At 36.4% G+C, this 21,818-nt stretch overlaps 1 protein-coding gene across 1 annotated transcript in view; it reads right to left on the reverse strand.

Moving 5' to 3' along the window:
* Positions 1-21,818, reverse strand: part of HERC1 (HECT and RLD domain containing E3 ubiquitin protein ligase family member 1) — a 222,590-nt gene that overhangs the window by 53,024 nt on the left and 147,748 nt on the right. The window contains exons 42-53 of the mRNA XM_036734758.1: positions 20,552-20,786; positions 16,516-16,640; positions 15,465-15,685; positions 11,917-12,185; positions 9,195-9,247; positions 7,182-7,382; positions 5,513-5,687; positions 4,369-4,639; positions 3,986-4,199; positions 2,921-3,126; positions 1,922-2,049; positions 247-374 (exon numbers count right to left, since the gene is read on the reverse strand). Coding sequence (XP_036590653.1) covers positions 247-374; positions 1,922-2,049; positions 2,921-3,126; positions 3,986-4,199; positions 4,369-4,639; positions 5,513-5,687; positions 7,182-7,382; positions 9,195-9,247; positions 11,917-12,185; positions 15,465-15,685; positions 16,516-16,640; positions 20,552-20,786 — 2,226 coding nt within the window. The remainder of the gene's footprint in view (positions 1-246; positions 375-1,921; positions 2,050-2,920; positions 3,127-3,985; positions 4,200-4,368; positions 4,640-5,512; positions 5,688-7,181; positions 7,383-9,194; positions 9,248-11,916; positions 12,186-15,464; positions 15,686-16,515; positions 16,641-20,551; positions 20,787-21,818) is intronic.

A 21,818-nucleotide genomic window follows, 5' to 3' on the forward strand; every position in this document is an offset into this window, starting at 1 on the left:
CAACTTTTATTACTAAAGGGATTTGTTCTGTAAAACTTGGACTCAGTCAAAAGGCTGCACCCAAGGACCTAGAAGGCCACATGTGGCCTCGAGGCTACAGGTTCCCCATCCCTGGTACTGTACACAAATTGGCTTTAATTATGACAGTTGTATAAATTTCTACATTCAGAGTCTGTTAGGATTTAAACAATTATGTTTGTATAGAAAAAACATCTGTGTCAAAGAAAAATTATATACATATCTTACCATTAACTTGCCAAATATTCACCATCTTTTCTAAAGCACCAGCTAGATATTTGCCACTGATACTCCAAGAGACAGGTGAGAAGCTTGGATCACTAGGTGATCCCAGGCTTTCCTCTGATTCGCTTTCCCTAGAATATAAGAGGCAATATGTACAAATCTGTGGAGCTATCTATTCTTTAACCCCATTACTATTAAAAGTCATGTTAAGCCCTTCAAACAAAATGATGGGCTTCATATATTTATGTCTATTTAATCATGAAAGCATAAATTACAAGGACAGCATGTTTATCTGAGTTTGACACTCTCTTGTATCCAACACTTGAGAAATTTATAAATCTAAAAAAATAGTGATACTACCATTCAGAGAGAAAAATCATTGCTTAGTTGTAAGGATTCTCAATATGGGATTTAAGGACTTTTTTTTTTAACAAAAAAATATTGATAACTGTCTTTCAATAGAATTAGTTTCCTCTGAAATCCTACATATTTTATTTTATGCACTTAAAAATATTCTGATAAGTGGTTCTTATGGGATTTCACTTACACCAAAATAGTCCATGACACAACAAGATTGAGAACCTATGGCTTAATGGACCGCATTCTAGCCTGGAGTCAGGGTTCAAGTCCTCTGACTCAGACTAGCTGGGTGACGATGGGTAAAACCCTTAACCTCTACGTGTCATGTAACCCTTAAAGATGCTAAATTAAGTTTCTGATCCTCATCTGTGAAGGAAGTTACCACACAGGGACTACTTACACTGATAAAATCCCAAGTCTAGACTACCTTTCCCCTTTCTTACCATGATATTCAATATCCAATTTATATAAGCAAAACAATTCACTAACCAATAGTGTCCTGATTATTCAAAGATTTTGTACATGAGATGCAGAGCTCCTAACATCCCATTTACTAAATCCCCTATGGAAGTCATAATTCCATGAATGTCCACCTCTGTCGACTGTTACACATACAGGATACCCAAGTCTGCTTTATGAATCACTAAGTATGTGAGAAACCATGGAGTACAGTGGATAAGGATCTGTCCCTGGAGCTGGAAAGACCTAGGCTCAAATTTCATCTCTGATGTTTAATGACCATGTGACCCAGAACAAATTTCTCACCTTTTCATGCCGTAGGCCAGAGGTATCAAACTAATACAAAACTCCCTAGTGTCTGAACTGACAGAGGAAGTTTCTTTACTGGGAACTTCCTATACCAATGAAATCACAGGTCTAATTCCCCCACCCTGTATGTATGTATGTGTGTATATATGTGTATGTATAGAAACTCAAGCAAAAACAGAATTAAAAAAGCTACAATTTCTAAATAATCTATGAAAAATTGTGAACCAACAATATACTTCAAGTATGATGCATTAAACAACTGAACGTTTTGCCAGCATGACAAGTCTTGTCTTAACCACAAATAAATTCAAATTCAACACTTTTTAAAAATGTATATATTCTGTATTACTTTAACAGAAGTTAAAGGCAATTCTTATTAAAGACACAGTATATTTTTGCTGAATACATGTGAAAAAAATCAACATTTTTAGTGTATCTTGTTTCCTCCTTCATTTAATTAAAACAAGGCAAAGTAATATACATTTGGGATAACTGACTTTTTGGTATTTATATAATTATTCTAAGGTTGAATGTTTATGTTAAAACTCACAATCTGTTGAATACACAAGTTTGTTGTAGTGAATATTGTTTCTTGGTAACATTCCAAACCCTTATGGTGCCGTCATTGCCACTGGTTGCTAGAAGTCCTTTTTTATTACACCAGACACATGTCATTACCTAAAGAAGTTGAAAAAAGATGAGTCCAAAGTCATTTGAAACAAGGTGGGGAAAATTCCCATGGCACTGCAAAAGGAAAGAAAATTTACCACTTCTGCAATGCAATTTGTATAGTCTCATTCATTCCTAAATATGCTATAAATCACATTTGTGGTTATTTGGAGTATGAGTTAACATACTGTAATTTCCAAACAATGATGGATGTTCTGCTGTTGTGAAGGATGTTTAAAGTTTGACTTGAAAATTAATAAACTTCACTAAACACATTAAAATGTAAAAAAAAAAACCATCCAGATTTTAAAATTCTACAACTCAAACAGAATGAGAAGGGATTTTTACCCCTTTTGTTCTTAATTTTACAGGGGGGAGGGACAGTCTCCACTTTCTACAATACTTTGTCACCATTCTGGAGATGAAAAGACTAAGGCTATTTATTTTGTGAATATTTTCCTTGGGAGCTTCCTCTTACTCAAATCTCATTTTTTCTATTTGAAAAGTACCACATCCACACAGACCTATTTAAAGTCAAGAGTCGGCAATTATCTAAGAAATGTAAGTAATTCAGACTTTTAAAATGGAAAGACTGTGCAGTACTTAAATACTGAGTTTTATGTATCAGGAATTAGCATTATAAACATTTTTAGAACCATTCTCAGGACACTCAAAATCTATTACTGATAAATCACAAAAGTTAGCATGCTGCAGTAGAAATAATATGAAATCCACAATTAGAGACCCTCCCATGGGGCAATGGTCAAGTTACTTAACCACACTAGGATTAGTTCCCTAATCTGCAGAATGAGAAAATTGGTATAGAGTTATCTCTAAGGTCTTTTCCAGCTCTAACTTTAGGAGCCATGGCAATACATACCCTATTTTGATGAGCCTCCAACTTTATAAAGAAGCATTTCCTCAGATCTCCTCCAATGTCAGCCAATGTCTGAGGACTAGTTTGGTTGTCTCGATCATGTGCAGCAAGTGTCCGCACAAGTTGCTGAGCAGCCCACTGCCTATGCTGTGAGGACAACCTTGAAGAGAGGCAGCAAGCTGCCAGTGCATTAGCCAGCTCCAGAGGGCCTACAGCAGAAGGATCATAGGAAGGATGGGCATACAATTGGGCAATTAAACCTGCTTAAACAAAACAGTGAAATGATGTCCAGATGAGAGTTGGTAGTACTGAACAAGCAAAAGTGGCAGAACCCACATCTTCCCAGAAAAAATTCTTATGAGAGATAATTTTATTAAAATATGCATCGAAGGTGCAATGTTAATTTCAAAGCAAACAGAAAAAGAAAATGGAGTCATTAAATTTTCACACTTCATATAAAATATACTTAAGTCTTTACCCTGAGCAAAGTATAGATAGAGGTCATCAGAAATCCTACAGCAGGGTTGGAAGCAGTAGCTACTAAAATTAAGCTGGGCTTAGCTTTTGAAGCTCCAAAATTATCCCATCGACCCACTGAAGAACTGGGAAGCCAGGTTGAAAGAGCACATTTTTCTTGTTCAAAAAGTATTACTAACACCTAGACCTGAAAATGGATTAGGAGGACCAAGAAGATAAAAAGTAGGCTATAAAGAGTTCTTAGCTATTTCCAAGTTTTATATTAGGTCAATTAAACATAAAGAGAAAAATAATGCTTTACTTTTCTAAATACAATTATGCAGAAGAAAAAATTGTAGCTTTCAAATTACCTTCAGCAATAAATTTAGAGTAAAAGTATGGCTTTATCGTTTAATTTTCCTTGCACGAACATACGTATATACTCGGGTATTTGTTTTATGCACCCTCCTGTTGCCCCACCCCCACCTCCTAAATTGTATAATACCAAATATGTGATAATTCAGATTTTACAATGAAATAGGTGGAGAAAACATGTAAAAAAATACAGATTTTATCATGAATTAGCATGACTGAACTATATATAAAGCCTACCTTTCTTTTCAATTTCTGCTTTATCATAGTTAGGCCTCAGTTTAGCTCCTTTGTCTGCCAATAATGCCACAAGGGCCTGAGTTACTACAAAGTTGGGAGAAGTCACAAGCTTATTTTCTTCAGCAATTCCTCGGAGAAAGCTGGGCAGAAACTTGAGCTGAATTGGATCATCAACTGTAGTTAAATTAACACCTGTTGCAGCAGAAATCAAGTTCTAAGGAGACAATCAAGACAACATTTTTCAAATTTTTTTACAAATTAGGATAAAAGATAATTTCCTATTCAATGATTTTCAAGAGCAATGCTAGGCTAGGACAGAGAGAGTAGGTAAGTGGGACTGGGAGTAGAAGGAGGTGAGAAGCACATGGATGAAATCCATCTACCTGTGTACATAACTGTACCAGCAGCTTTGCAGCACTAGGAGTATTGGATGCCAGACAGCCCACAGCTGTGCTCAAATAGGCTAGACATGATATTGGCTTGTTGCTCTTGCTGTGAACTCCTCGAGAACGTTCTGAGGAAGAAGCCATAGAGGAAGGACTTGTAGAGAGGCCAGCTCTCCCTGCTGCAGCTAAGCACATTAATCGAACCAGAGTCCGGATATCTGTTAAACCCAAGGATTCAAGGCCAGCAGCAAGACTACAACTGGAACCACTGTTAAAAAAAAAAAAGAAAAAAGAAAAATAGAGGAAAAACAAGAAATTAGATTTATAAGAAATAATTTGAAAACCCACCTTACATGCACTATAGGTACCAATAAAAATAAAAGATGACAACATGCTGATGCAGGTTAGCATGTTGTCATTAGCACAAGACATTAATTTTTGTCCTTATGTTGTTTTATTTTGAGTCTTTTTACTTTAATTAATCTTCAGTTTAATTACTATATTTCTTGCTTTATAAATATTTTCATTATTTGTAACTCTCTTTTTCCGCCCAACTAGTTTCTCAATATAGTATGTCAATAAAGGGCCACTACATGGACCATGCTGACTTAAATCTTTGAGTTGCTTCAACCAGACATTGGCTTATTCAGTCAAATAGCACTTGACAGGGGCAGCTAGTTGGCACAGTGAGTAGAGCACCAGCCCTGGAGTCAGGAGGACCTGAGTTCAAATCCAGCCTCAGACACTTGACACACTTACTAGCTATGTGACTTTGGGCAAGTTACTTAACCCCAATTGCCCTGTCTTCCCCCCCCCCCAAAAAAAATAAAAAAGGAACATTTGACAGGTTTTTTTCCCCAATAAACTGATTTAACTAAATTAAAAACAGTACACGTGTTTACCATAGCGCAAATTACAATCTAGCCTATAATATGGATTTATGTGCCTTGACTGTAATAGTAGTAGATGAATTTATAGGTAAACTGTGAATTTAAATGTATTCCCCTAGTAGAATGGCTACCTTCCATAATGTAAAAACTTTTCATTTACCCATCAATTCAAACTATACCAAGCCATTCTTCCAATGAAGGTTCACATATAAAGTTAAACAGTGTAACTGGACACAGAAACTGACACTCACCTGACAGAAAGCAGGGAAAGTGCCCTCATGACCATCGTTCGTGCTAGAAGAACCTGAGCGGCTGCAGTTACTCTTCTCAAAGCCATTACACGATCATGTGGATTTGCCAGAGCAGCAGCTTGCTCTCCTAATGTGATTCTACCTGAAGAACTTTTTTCTACAGAGCCATGGCAACCTGTACAACACAAAACTCTGATTATTTCTGAATAAGCAAGTAAGAAAAATATCTTGGCTTTTCCCTGCTATATAATTAGAACACATTTTGATCCACCAATTCAGGACAGATTTTTATACAAGGGGAAAATAGTAATACTTATTTATTCATCAGACAAGCCTTTATGTGCCAGACACTTTGCTAGGTGCTGAGGATAAAAGAGCTGAGAATGAAATAGTCCCTACTCTTTATAGAGCACATTTTCTATTAAAAAGAAACGACATGTACACAGAAAGATAATTTTTAAAAATACAAAACAATTTCTGAGGGAGGAGGGAACTAGCAACTAAGGGGGCCAAGAAAAGCCTTGTTTAGGAGGTTGCATTTTAGCTAAGTCTTGAAATAAGTCAAAGATGAGGAAGTAATATATTTTAGGCACAAGAAATAGCCAATGCAGGTCTGTATTGGCAATCAAAATGGGCTCTTAGCTCTTAATTCAACCAAGTGCCCTTGAAGAGTTTGGCCTTTGTTTCCTTGATTAAATTAGGAGTCCTTGATGACCTCCTTGCCTCAAGGGAAAGTCTAGTTTACATGGGTTTGAGTGACATGTTTGTGACATCAGAGGCTTTTAGACCACGTGGGTTTAAGTCGCATTTTTGTGACGATTTTAGGGCATGTGGGTGAGTCGCATGTGTGACTTGCCCTTGACCCTGAAAAAGGTAAAATCAGAGGTTGGCTTTCTCTTTTTCAGAGTTCTGACCCACAGCAGGAGTACCGCGTGACTCTGGTCCAGCCGTTGTCATGAGATCCCTGGCTGAACTCAGGTGTTGGTAACTATTTGGTATTTGGTCTGTCTGCTGATGTTTGTAATTTGTTTGTATTTGCTCTGAAGTTCAGGGTGCTGGCTTTTTCCCCTGAACTAAGTGAATGGTATTTGTATGCTAGATTAAATTGAGATTGTTAACCCCTTAACATTGCTTTCCTTAGTAAAGAAGATCAAAAGAATCTGGGCTTGCAGCGTTCTGTGAGCTGGTTGTCATTGGTTTTACACCCCCTACAGCAGCTGCTAGCCAGACTGTTAAAACAAGGTCAAAATCCATTTTCACTCTTAACTCTTGAAATGGTGTTGTATTTAAAATACCACTTGAAAAGTACTACTGGAAGGGCTTAGTAATCTCTAGTATACAGTTTTTCTTTAAGATGGTATTTACTCTATTTTTTGCATGTTTGTTTATTTCCATTAACCTTTCTTTTGTCCATGTCTCCTATATGTGCTACACCCAAATAGAAATGAGAAAGGCAATATTGTAATTGGTCCATTTCCACCTTCCATTACCCCAGAAAAAAAAATCGAGTTCTCGTACACTAAAATGCTTCTGACTGAGGCAGAACACCTTACTGGGCCTCTGACTTGCTAGGAAAAACAAAAATTGTGACTGTTACTATACTGAGCACTTGTTTGTCCAAGAAGGGACAATCAGCACCAGCACTCCGAGTCTACATATTTTAGTTTACCTATTTGCATCAGAGTCTCTTCCATGCTGTTAGTGGCAGTAACCATGGCCACAGATGCACCAAGTGGATCACTATCAGGAAACTGAACCGGCTCTGGTACAATACGGCGGTCATTTAAACCTAATGGTCCAGCAAGCAATTCAAATTCTTCTTCACCAGTGAGTTTGTCGTCCTCGTCAACATCCAGCATGTCCCAGTCTTCTATAATTTAAGTAAATATTAAATGATGGAAAGATGTACACAAAACATAATGCTTGCAGACAGGTAGATGATGTGAGGTGACAGCTGACAGACCCAGATTTTCAAAACTACATTCACTAAAAGAAATGCTACCAAAACAAACAGAAATGGCACCATCTCATGGCGATAGAATCCTACTAATATACTGCTCTGAAGCCAAAGGAGAACGTAATGGGCTTAATTACACAAACACAACTACAGCTAAACCAATGACAATAAGTCTCACAATATTACAAATAATTTAAGAATTATTGGTACAGGGCATAAATAGCCTGTGCCACATAGTATGGACCTAGGTACTGCTGAGGAATATATCATTCCACAAAAGTAAACTTTCAAAATAGTTGTTTTTCTCACTGATCAATTACTTCTTAAAATTTTTAGCAAAGAAAGCTAAATGCCTTGAACTTGATTTACCAAGGTTTCTTGACTTTATAAACAAAACCCAGTGAATAGATTTAACCCACTCTGCATGACCTCAGAACAGCATAATGAACAAATACGGGAACTGGGTATGGACAGGCTCACAGGCTTGCTAACAGATGTGAGACTGCTCTATTGCTCACTGCCTGTCACCATCCCTCCCAGGGCTTCAGGTGTCTCTTCTCTAATAGGAAGAGATTAGAAGAGATGATCCCTGAGTCTCTTCCATATCTACATCCTATGACAAGTTATTGCCTTCAGGTGCTATTGGTATTTTAAAAGGAGTCCCTACATTAAATACACAGTCTTCCATTTGAATTTGTGCCTTTGCTTTTTTCTTTTTCTTCTCTTTCCTATTAAACTACAAAACATTACTTTCCCTTATGTCAGACATCAGGGGGAAAAAGCAATCAACTACTTATGCCTTGTAATCTCGTATGGGCTATGAAACCATATACCTGATGCATGATCAGAATTAAAACTAAGCAAAAAAAATAAGTTCTGAGTAAAGATTTGGAAGTTCTCTTAAACTAAAATGTGTATGATTTAATATACAAATTTTGTGATTTTTACTCTACTAAGAAACTAAAAAAAATCTGCCTACACAGGATTAACAGAAACAGTGATTATGTTGCTTCCAAAAATTGTTGTTGTTCAGTTGTGTCCAATTCTTCATGATCCATTTGGGGTTTTCTTGGCAAAGATACTGGAATGGTATACCATTTCTTTCTCCAACTCATTTTATAGATGAGGAACTGGGGCAAATAGGGTGAAGTGACTTGCCCAGGGTCACACTGCTAGTAAGTGTCTGAGGCTACATCTGAACTCAGGAAGATAAGTCTTCCTGACTCCAGGGCCGGCACTCTAGCCATTGCGCCAACTAGCTTCCAAAAATTATTCCTCATTGTATTTTATTTCACTTTTGCACTGAATACCTCTGAGAAGTTCCACGTGTTTCACACTGATGACAATAGCTACAATATACATACCATATATACATGCACTCACAACTGTATACATATTCACATACACAAACACATATTTAAAATATTTTATATACACATAAAGGTTTGGCAAAGAAATAACTCATTCCAAGTACTTGATAAGTAGTTTTTACATGGATACAAATCAATAACAGTGGCAATACCAGAACTGAGATTCTTTATCTTTCATTTAAGTGGGTTTTTTTCCCCCAATATACTACATTTTCATGTTAGGTAAATTAAAATTTTAAATGTAAACTCAAATTTTTAAAATATGGAAATCTCAGTAACTAAGGAAAAGTTATTTAGTGTTTATACTATAAACTATGGATTACTACGGAAATAGAGAAGCTCTCAAAACAACTACCTTCATACACGCTGTCCTGCTTGCCAATTAAATCTGGAGCCTGTCCCTTGTACCTGTACCAAAAATTAAAAAAAAAATTTATTTTTGTAAAACATACATAATAATCAGAAATGCAAGTTAAATCACTAAAACATTTTAAGGAGTAATCTAAAATTATGCAAAATAGGAAAATAAGCTTCATGTTGTATTCCTTATATAATAAAAACATTTAGAATAGATAAGCACATATGCGAATACAAAACCAAATGCGCAAAATAATTCATATAGGCTTCCGTGTAGCCATTACCTAAAACTTAAATAAAAAATTATCTTAGAAATTTTCATTTGATTTTAATTATTGAGAGAGTCCAATAAACTTTTATTTACCAATGAAAGTTACACATAGTTGATGATGTGCTCCAATGGATAAGTGTTCAAAAAATGTGAAGAAACAATTTTTGAAAGATTGTAAACTAATTAGAATTATATAAAAGGATGATAAAATTACTCATAAAAGTGATAAACATAAACAACTCTGACGTTTCATCTCACACTCAGCAAAATGGCAACGATAACAAAAAGATGAGAACAGTCGATGTTGCAGACACAACGGAAAGATGAGCAAACTAATGCAGCATTATTGAGGCTGTAAATTGGTATAACCATTCTGGGAAGCTTGGAATTATGGAAAGAAAGGGCATATCCATATCCTCTGAAGCAGAGATTTTATCAACAGGCAGATACCCCAAGGAGATCAGTGAAAAAAAGAAAGGCTAAGTAAATGTCAAAATATTTATAGCAGCATTTTTTGTAGTAGGAAAGAATTGGAAGCAAAGTAGATGCCCCTAGGGAATCGCTAAACAAATTCCGATACATGAAAATAATGGAATATTATTATGCAGTAAAAAAGAATGAACATGAAAAATACAGAGAAGCATGGAAAAAAATTACATAAATTGATGCAAAGTGAAGTCAAGTAAAACCAGGAAAACAATACACTTGACAACTAAAACTATACTGATGGAATGAATAAGAAAACAATTTAAACTGAATGCTGTGAAATTTCCAATCTTCAATCTGAAGAAAAGATATGCAAAGACAACTCTCCACTGCTTCATAGCAAAAGGTGGGGAATCATAGATGTAGAGTAATAAATGCATAGGCTTTTTGGTGGTTTTTAGTTTTGTGAAACTTTTTTTTTAAACAGGTGGCTCTCTTGGAAAGGTTCAAAAGAATACAGTGGGAAATGTAGGTGATGTAAAAAAAATCAATGAAATTTTGTTTTAAAAAAAGAACCATATGAAATACTGCTCCAGATCATTAATAAGAGAAATGCAAATCAAAACAACTCTGAGATTTCACCTCACAACCAACACATGGTAAAGATAACAATAAAAATTAGTTATGATTAGAGCTGTGAACTGGTCCAACCTTTCTGGAAAACAATCAGTAATTATACTAAAAGAACTAAAACTGCCCATACCTTTTGATCCAGAGATCCCCTTCCTAGAAATACACACACCCAAGAAGGTCAAAGAGAGAAAGAAAGGTCCCATGTACCCCAAAATATTCACAGCATCACTTTCTTGTGGCAGCGAGGAACTGGAAACAAGTAGCTGCCCACTGAGTGAGAATGGACCAATAAACAGTGGTATATAAGTGTAAGGGAATAGCATTGCATTGTAAGAAACCACTAATATAAAGAATTCAGAGAAGGATGGGAGGACTGACAGAAATAGGTAAGCCAGAACATACACAACAAAAATATAAAAGAACAAAAAACTTTAAACTGAACGCTAAATGATTATGGTGAACGACCTCTTTCCCACTCAATACTTCGAAGTTGTAGAGACTATGAGTATCAAGTATTACACATGGACTTTAAACAGTCAGTCAATGTGTTGGTTAGTTTTTTTAATCACTTCTCTCCTCTGTAAAAAAAAAAAATCTTTGTTACAACAGATGAGTCACGTGATAAGAGGAAGAGAAAGGATATACTTAGAAATGAATGCAATGTAAAAACAAAAAGGTATCAATGAAAATAAAATAACTTTAACAAAAAAAGCTAGAGGGTGGCAAACCCCTAAAATTTCCCAGTAAACTGACTTAAATAATTTAAAAATACTGCTTATAACAATTTACTCCACCCAAACCAAGTTTGTTTAAATAAACTCATTTAAATAAAAGCTATAAAACTTATTTTTATTTTCTTCAACTATGTGATCTTAAAATCATCTTAAATGGCTTGGTTAAAAAACTGGTACTAGGTATAAATTACTGATGTCAGCGAATGATCTAGTCAGGACTAGTCAAGTCAGGACTTCCCAGCTAGCCTATAACAATTGAATGATAGATCTCAAAGTCTGACCTCATTAGATTCCCATGGAATTCACTGTCACCAATCCCTAACTCCCCATTCCCCTGCTTTTTTTGGGGGGGTCTCTCAGAGATTCCTAACAGGGAAGACAGTATGATGAGAAGCACATCCCCCAATAGTCAGTAATCTTGGATTTTCACTTCCACATTCACCTAGGAACTGATAAACCCTCCCTCTTCCCCACACCAAACCCCAGTAAGCAATCATTCAATTTATTCAAACATCATTTATAAAGTGCCTACTACATACATACCGTGCTAATAAGCTATCAGGAAAAAAAATAAGAAAAACACAATGCTTCCTCTTCAAGGACCAAAATAACATCCTTGCCATTTTTTCCAACTATATTTGAAAAAAAATTCATACCTTTCAGAAGTTGATGTTTTAGATTTAGTCTTCAGAGCCAAATATTTTTCTCTGCAGCTGCCACACAACAGGTAATATGGATTTCCACTTCCACATTCACCACCGAACCATCCATCTACATAAGAACCATTACTCCGATATCCCTGCCGGTTAGCACTCCTGCCACAACCAGGATGGTTTCTTTTCATATGCTGATTGAAGCTGACAACGCTGGATTCACACAACTCACACACCACCACTTCTTCTCTGTCTTCAGTCTCACAAACATGCTGTATAAAATAATTTTCATACTAAATTATTTGCATTTTGTGTTGTGATACTTGATGCTGTAGTTATAGTATAAAATACAGCATTAAAGGAACGTAAGTTAAACATACCAAGTACACAGGGCCTGAAAATTAAAGACCACTCAAAAGAGATCGGCCTAGTAATCAACAAAGCAAGAAGGAAAACACACATTGCCCGCACTAAATAAAATAGCAGAAAGAGAAACAGATCTGAAACTAAGGGACCTAGGTTCCAATCCTGGCTCTCTGAATTCTGTGGCCTTGGACAAGAGATATTCACTTCTCTGGTTCTCAGTTTCCTAAATTCTAAAATGAAGAGACCAAACAAAATCATCTCTGAAGAATCTTACAGCTCTAAATCTAGGCTTCTGATATCTATTTGGATAGGCAGTCTACTGACTTGACTTTCATAGATGCGAAAATAAAATACTTTAAATTTGGAGGTGACACCAAGCTAGGAGGGATATATAACAAAAGAAATGACAGATTTAGGTACTGAAAAGATCCTGAGAGACTAGAGCATGGGGCTGAATCTAATAAGGTGAAATTTAACAGGGATGAACTTAAAGTCTTACATTTTGATTCAAAAAATCAACTTTACAAATACAAGACAGGAGAAGCACGGACAGGCAGAAGTCTGTCCAAAAAAAGATCTGGAGGTTTTAATGGACTACAACTTTAATAAATCAAAGTGTGATAAGGCAGGCAAAGAATTAATGCATGGTTATATTAAGAAAAGTTATGTCCAGGATTAGAGAGTTAATAGTCCTACTGTATTCTTTAGATGAAGCCTTGAGATCAGCATAGTTCCGTAGAAAGGCACTATAGTGATCCTAGGTTACAGTACCTAAATTACGTTTTAGCTTTGCTGCATCTTCTTTGTGCAACCTTGGCCAACTGGGTAAAATTTGGGGCTCATACTAAGCTAAGGTCCTTACTGCCTTAAATCTATGATGCAGTGTTCGGTTGTGGTTGTGCCATATGAAGAACTGCTGAAAGACCTAGGGATGTGTAGCCTGGAGAAGGAAAGATTTAGTGGAGATGTAAAAGCTATCTTCAAGCATCTGAAAAACTGTCATGTGGGAATGGGCTAGACTTTTTCTGCTTAGCCCAAGAGGGCAGAACTAGATACAAGCAGCAAAAAAAGTTGCAAGTAGGTAAGGTTAGACTTAATATAAAGGAAGATCCCCTAACAATTAGAATTGTCCACAAGTGGAATAGGCCCCTTCAGGAGGCAGTGGATTCTCCATCACTAGAGGTCTTTAGGCAAAAGATGAACAACTACTTGTACCAATACATTTTAGAGGTGATTCTTATTCAGGTACAGGCTGGACTACAGCAGTGGCCTTGGGGGGAGGGTCCCATCCAACTCAGGCCCTATGATTCTGATCTAGTCCACTAATAACTCTATCCTACATAAGCACTGCAGGTAAACAATGAACTGGGCCTAGAACTGGAAAATACACTAGATAACATCTGGACACCTACACAATGTTTTCATTAACTCCCAAGTGGTTTCCTGACACAAAAACTCAGCTTTTTAACATCAATACTTTCTTATTACTAAAAATTGCCAAGAAGTTACTAACATGCTTTGGTGAAGGGAATTTTTTATACTAATAAAAATAGAGGTCCAGTCCCTATTCCTATCCTCCCAGTGATGCCATATAGTTGTTAATCATAGAACACCACGACTTCAGAAGAATCAAAAATGCAATGGAAAGACACAGAGTGCTTGAGTAGGAGGTGGCACATTAATGACACTGCCTTGTATGCAAGAAGTTACATAAATGACAAACAAAGGTTAAGCCCTTTTAAACTGAGCTGGTCATAAAGTGAAAGCAAAGGACAAGAGAAGAGCAATCCAAGAGTTAAAGTATTGTCTAGGAAATTAAAAGACTTAAGGAACACTGTCAGTGTATTAGGTAGATCCTCTAGGGGAGATGATGGGAGGCCACGGATAGAATTTCAAATGATGAAGCATGGATGGGTTAAAATTACTACCAGTGGAAGCAAGTATTCACATAACGAGGATATGAGATATACATATATATGTATATGTATGTGTGTGTGTGTATATATATATGTATATATGTATGTCTCTGTGTGTATGTATATATGTATGTCTGTGTGTGTGTATATATACGTATATATGTGTATGTGTGTGTATTTAAATTCTGAAGTACTCAATATGTGAGCTGACAATTTTGCTTTAAATTTAATTGTGCTCTATTAACAATTCCTTCTGAATGATTGATTTATCTCTTAGTACACTAACGTTGTTCTTAATCCTCCTTTGGTCTAAAGCAAGGGTGGAGAACCTGCAGTCTCAAGACTGTATGTGGCCTTCTAGGTCTTCAAGTGCAGCCCTTTGAATCCAAACTTCACAGAACAAATCCTTTATTGTTCTCAAAGTTTGGATTCAGTTAACAGGCTGCACTTGAGGATCTAGAGGGCCACATGTGGCCTCGAGGCCACAGGTTCCCAACTCCTACAAAGAATTAACTAGCAAACCCAATAAGCCTCCTCAATAATAAAAATGAAAAATTGTCTCTACTCAAGCAGGCATCACAAATGTTGGTTCAAAGTTAAAAGGAACTCATTTCTAATTTAAAATGCCTAATATTTCTATATTTGGATTTCTCACAGTCTCTTGCAAAATCATTAAGTTTTATTTTATTTATTTAGTTTATTTATTACTGTTTCTTTTCTCCTCTGCAGGATTTAATGGTTAAAGAACTCCAAGCAGAAATCAGCAAATCTGTGAATATTTCATGCTATTGAGAAGTGTAATGTTCTGTTCACATCTATATCCACTATACACCCTGACATGGAAAGAATTTATTGGCATGTTCTAAGTACATGTATTTCTTAGAATGGGTGAAAAGTTATACTGACTGAATATAAGATAACTGTGAATTCCAATAGCCACATGAACACAAAAACTGTTATATTGAGCATCTAGTTTTCCTAAGATGATTCTTACACTATAACCTACAATAAAAGAATAATTCAAGTTCTTATGCTTCACTTTAGGGCTACAAACTAATAATATACATAAAGAGAGAGAAGACATTGTGTTTAGTTTTTTCTCATTCGTTTGCAGTCATGAAAGTAACCAAGCAATGAATTCAAATTTTTTTTTCAAGATAGCTACCTTAAAGACTAACACTTTAACTTCAGATATCAGACAATAAGCTGTTAAGAATAGTAAGCACAACAAAAATAAGTCAAAGCAGCCCCAGCTGCAGTCACACACACCCAGGTAGGCCAATCCAATACCTCTGGGATCCACATTCCCAGAATATCATTATCACTGGTCAGGTCTTGTCCAAACATTGCCTCCATTGCTTCATCATCTAGATCAATTTCCAGTTCTTCATCCAAGTTAAAGTCGTATAATGCCCCAGGGTCTTGCTGCAAAGAAATTCCCTCTCTTCGACTTTGATTCCTATGAGCCTGTACAGAACGGTATAACCCCGCTCAGAACAAAAAAAGAAAAACATTTTACTTGCATACAAAAAAATTCTGAACATTTCAGATCATTTTAATTGCTAACATAGAACAAAGTGTCAGATGGAGGATCAGCTGATTTACCAGACTGCTGACCACAAAGGTAAGAAGGTATCTACTCAAAAAATTATGAGTATTCTCTCCATGTCAAAGAAATATTTAACATACAGATAATTCTATGTAATATACCAAACCTTATATTTTTTAAGATAAGAACTAAAAAGAACTGTACTAAGGCCAATGTTGACCCTCTAAACCCTCATCACTTTGCCTGTTCTTTTTTACTGTCAGTATTAAGTCAACATTTGTTAATGCCATATTTAAAATGTGTGTATCTCCTACCTAACTTGTAAACACCATTGGGAGACAAAGGGACAGATTACTGAAATTATTTAAATCTAACAGAGTAGTGCCTTGAGTAAATCATTTAAGTTCTCTGGGCCTTGGTTTCATCATCTATAAAAAGAGGGTATTGGACTCAATGATCTCTAAGATTGCTTCTAACTCTAAAGGTACAATAACGGCATAGCGTTTTGTATACAAAGAACACTCAAAAATAAATGACACAAAGGGACTGCAAGCTGGAGCAGAAAAAGCAGGGACTAGAGTCAAAGGAACTGGGACTGGATCACAGTTCTGCTAGCTAATTACTATCTGTGTAATAACCAAGTCATTGAATTGTTCAGGGCTTCAGTTTCATAAATAAAATAAGGGGCCTGGACTAAATAATCTCTAAAATCCATTCTAATTTTAAATCTATAATTGTATAAAAACAAAATAGTCTGAAATATAGAATTACCTGCTCTTGCTAGCAACGTCCGAGCCGCTAAGTCAAACTTGTGTCTCCTTGTTACTGCAGATCGACTCCTAGAAGGAGGTCCGCTTCCAGAAGCTGTATTATCTGAATGATCCAAATTATCAGTGCTGCAAATTAGTTTCAAAACAAAAGCAGAAATCAAAAATTACAATGAGAGAAAATAATCCATCAAACACTCTCAGTTATTAAGTAACTTGGTGATTTTTCCTCCATATTTTTAAATATAAATGAAGACACTTTTTTTTTGTTTTGGGTTTGTTTGTTTAATATAACAAATAATTACTTTGTTGAAGTGAAAAAAATGACAGGGTATCACCCGGGACCAGGGCACTGGCTCTGGAAGAAGAAACCTGCATTCAAATCCCATACCAAACTCTAATTACTTTGTGTGACTTTGGAAATGTCAACCTCCCTGAGTCTCCATTCCTCAACTGTAAAATTCAATTGGACTAGATAGTCTCCAGGGTCCAGGTCCAGAGCCGTTAGTCTGTGACCCTGTAATTTATCACTCTAAGCAACAGATATGCTCTCAAACAAACCTTTTTTCTTGTATAGGTCCCAAGTTACAAAAGGAAACAATACTCTGCAACTTTGTCAAAAAGTAGTTATTGAAATGGCTGTAGGTAGAAAAATGATTTTAACTTTTGACTCATGTTACTACTTCTTAGAATGTAATATAAGAAGAGCAATTGAAATGATTAATCTGAGCAAGACCAAATGTGACTGCCAACACCTATAAATTTCTCATCTTTGTATTCCAAAGAAATTTAATTCAATACACTTTCTTGCCTATGAAGCCCATTTATTGGTAACATGATCTAAATATAATAATGAAGTCTACTAGTGACATAGGCATGTTCTTATTTTAAATTCTGGGCAAACTGACCCCAGAAGTCCTTTCAACGTTTTAGTTCTTTGATCCACGCATACCAGAGTAATTTATCTCCCATTTTACTCATTCTCCACTCCTGTCATCCAGTCTCACATTGTTAGGTATAAAGAACATGTCCATACCACCTCTTTCCAAACCCTCATCCCTACTCTCATCAGCATCACTCTTCTTCAGGCCCACACCTATCCAATTTGTCCACCAGTTAACACATTCCACAAGCCCTTTGGAAAACCTTGCCCTTGTCCACAAGTCCTCAACATCCTTCAACTTCACAGCAAAGATTCCTTGCCTCCTTCATCACTTCAATTGAGAGCCAGTATCTGATGACACCACATCCCTTTTTAACCTTTTCCAACGAAGTCTAACTCCTCCCAAGCACACTCCTGACTCCTTTCACTATTTCCAGATCACTCTTCTCCAATCGTCTCTCAAAATAGCTTTTCTTCTGTACACAGAATAACAGATGTGGAACTGGAAGGCACCTTACAATCCACTAACTCTACCTACTCCATTTTACTGACAAGGAAAATGAAGCATGGAGGGATTAAGTGATGTGCCCAAGGTCATACAACTAGTTAAGCGTCTTGAGGCAGAATCCGAAACCCCATCATCTTGATTCCAAGTCCAGTGCCCTATCTACTCTCCACACTACCTCTTCTCTTTTCCCTATACTTTGTCCCCAGGTGATCTCTCCAGGTTCCATGGGACTCTTACATCTATGTACATGACGGACAAACCTATATATCTAGGACCGACCTCTCTCCTCAGCTCCAATATTGTATTACTATAGCCCAATGGCTAGCTAGCTCTACCTGTATGCATCTCCACTCAACATGCACAAAACCCACCTCATTTCTCATTCAAATTTTTACCATTCTGTCAATGAAACCACCATTCTCCTAGTCAGCCAAGTTCACAAACTTGATGCCATACCAGACCGTTCCTTCTCCTTCAACTCCTATATCCAATCAGTTGCTAGGTCTTGTCCTTCCCACCTCCACAATATCATATGTCTGTACTCTTCTCTCTACAGCTTCTACCTTATTCAGGCCTTTACTACTCTTTGCCTGGATAATTCTAATAGTGTCCTAGTTGGTTTCCTTGCCTAGATTCTTGTCTCTCTTTAATTCATCTTCCATTTAGTTGCCAAATTGATATACCTAAACAGATATGACGATGTTGTCCTCTCAGAACACTCAAAAATCTTCTGTGGCTCCCAATACCTCCTATGAGAAAAAACAAAATCCTCAGCATGGCATTTAAAGCCTTCACAATCTGGTTTCCACCAACTCTGTAGTCTTCTTTAATGATTCTCCTTTAAGCACTCTCCATTCTAGTCAAACTGTTCCTTGTACATAGCATTCCAGCTCCTACCTCTGCCTCTGAAAAATGTATTTCCCTTTTCTAGAATGACTTCCTCACCTCTGGCATGTAGAATTTCTCTTTTCCTTCAAAGCGCAGCTCAGGTGTCATCTCCTACATGAGACCTTTTCTAATATTCCTCATTAGTTAATGCTCTCTCTTGGAATGATTTTCTACTCTTTAGAATTCTTTTTTTGGGGGGCAGGAGGGATTTTGTACAGCTTGTACTCCCCCCAGTAGAATATAAACTTCTTCAAAATAAGGACCATTTTCTTTTTCTGTTTTTTTATTCCTAGTACCTTGCATAGTACCTTGCCTAGAGAAGGAACCTATTAAATATTTGCTGACTTAAATTGTATCTCATTCTCTCTTTCTTTGAGGGATGCCATCATTCACCCAGTATCCCATACTCAAGACCCAATACTCAAATTTATCTTTGACTATTCCTTCTCTCTCAACCTTTATATTAAATCCAATTCCCACCCATTCTACTTCTACAACATATCATATAGTGTTCCCTTCCACTATGTTTCCACTGATATTGTCTTTATACAAGTCCTTATGGCTACCCAATTTGCTTCCTGCAATAGCTTAACAGCTATTCCTAATTCTATATTCTTTTCCTCTAGTCCATCCTTTGTACTGAAGAAAAAAAATATTTTGCTTATGCACAGCTCTAATTGTGTCACTCCTATCCTCAAAAATCTTCAGTGACTGGTTATAATTTACCATGTTCAATTCCTTAGCCTAATACTCAAGATCTCCCGTAATCTGACATTATCTTACCCTCATGGTTCATACCTGTCATACTTCAGTCAACTTACTGGCCTCTTACACTGAATGTGCCTGAATGGCTCTGCCTCTCATGTTCTTATGCCTAATTCTTCCCCCTTCCTTAGGTGTGGACTACCGCTCATCCTTTAAGCCCAATGCAAATGTCACCTTCATGAGGCCTTCTCTGATTCCACTCATCACTAACATCATTCTCCCTAGCAATCGTGACAGCACCCTTTTTCTTTAAACATAATGTACTTTCATAACATGTATTCCAGCAGAAAACAAAACAAAAAAGCAAAATAAATGTTCCAGCATCTGTTTTTTCTGTCTTCTTTACCTAGACGGCATACTCTTTAGAGATGTTAATTGTAATCAGCTAAATTTTATATCTCCTTCCATACTAATGCCCTGGACAGAAATCACTTTATATTCACTAAAGAAATGAAATTAATACCAATGACAAAGAATTTAACAACCTGATTTGTTGGTTATATGGCCAAAGTTTAAAATTAACACCAAGTTTGTGACTGATTTTACACACACACAAACACACCTATGCATGAAAGCTGATGTTCTCTATTTTTAAGCAAAATTAATGACTAAGTTTTAAAGAATTGCCTGGGGCATTGACTTGCCCAAGGTCATGTAACTAGGGTACAACCTAACGCAGGTGCAATCTCTCTGAAGTAAATTCGCTAAAAACACTCAATATAGTATTACCATTCCTAGTTGTAAACTCCACAAGGATAGAGAACATGTCTTATTTATCTTTGTATCTCTTACAAAAATGCTATACACAGTACAGAGGCTTAATAAATGGTTGTTAGATGATGCATCCCAATGTTTCAAGAAATATACAGATCATAAAGCATTTGGGTAGGATAATAAAGCATTTGGGTAGGGTAAAGTCAAAGTAGAATTTAGAACCACTTCTGAAATTTATCACTACTGTGATATAGAACTGAAAAACTGAAAGAGGCACTTTACCTTTCATTAAATCCCTCCTCCATTTCAGCAGCATCAGCTGATGGTATGTCCCCAGGTGATTGCAAATAAGAAGGGTCATTAGACTTCCCACTGCTGGTGCCTGAAACTCTGGCTCCATGACGTGAATCAGAAGTGCTACCTGACTGAGGTTCCTCATCATCCTCATTGCCAGGGTGTTCTATCATCCACATTGCCAAGACTGTAATGTTCTGGGCATCTGCTTCACCTCTTGCACCTGATGAAAAAATAAATAAATACAACTACCCTTCTGTACAGGAGACATCCATGCTGTGTTCTTCTCTAACTACCTTTAATGACAGTTAAATGTTTTTTATCAAACTTCATACCTACTTGAAAACAAACTCCAATGAATTCATGATCTTACTAATGATGTGAGTACTCTCCTACACTGGTACAGATGTACCAATGATGCAGATTACATGCTGTCTCATCCTGTTCAATTCTGGAGCATATTCTCCAAAAAATCCTCCTTAAGAGAATTCACCAAGAGATTCTACCTACTGCATTTTAAAAGATTCAAGTAAGGTCTCAGGAATCAAATGAATCTGCTTTGTTAGAACCAGCCTAGAGAAGTATTGAGAAACTCTTCACAAGCAAACTGGCTACTTGGTGATAAATTCGACATGACAACTCATAAAACAAAGAAAAATAAAAACGGCTTTCAAACCCGTATAGCTTCCTTCAGTTTCTTCAATAGCAGGGGCAGAGGGATTAAAAAAAGAGGGCAGAGAGCACTGAGAATCAGTTTTTAAATTGTCTATAATGATCTACATTAGCTGCTTGTATTTTAAATGTGAGATCCTTATCCAACAATGAATGAGTGAGCATAATGTTGGAGGAACTGAATTATATTAATCTTCACATAGTCACACTATTATAAATGAAACCAGAAGAAGGAGATTATTGCTAAAGGGAAAGACAGTTCACTGCTTCTACTTGATGAGGAAAATAAAGGAGATGGTAGAGTCAATTTTATAGTGTGTCCAAAGGCAATAAGAAATATTTAATGGAAAATTTGGTTATCTGTATTGCACAGATAGTGATAAATGCATTTGCAAAGAGGTCACCATGAACCTGAATGGAATGAACTAACACATGAAATAGAAACAGCAGAATGGATTAAAAATCAGAATCCAACAATATGTTGTTTACAAGAAACACATTTAAAACTGAGAGATACACACAGAGTTAAACTAAAGATCTGGAGTAAAATTTATCATGTATCTGTTGATAAAAAAAAAAAAAG

This window comes from Trichosurus vulpecula, chromosome 8 (assembly GCF_011100635.1).
Source record: "Trichosurus vulpecula isolate mTriVul1 chromosome 8, mTriVul1.pri, whole genome shotgun sequence".
NCBI classification, from domain to species: domain Eukaryota; kingdom Metazoa; phylum Chordata; class Mammalia; order Diprotodontia; family Phalangeridae; genus Trichosurus; species Trichosurus vulpecula.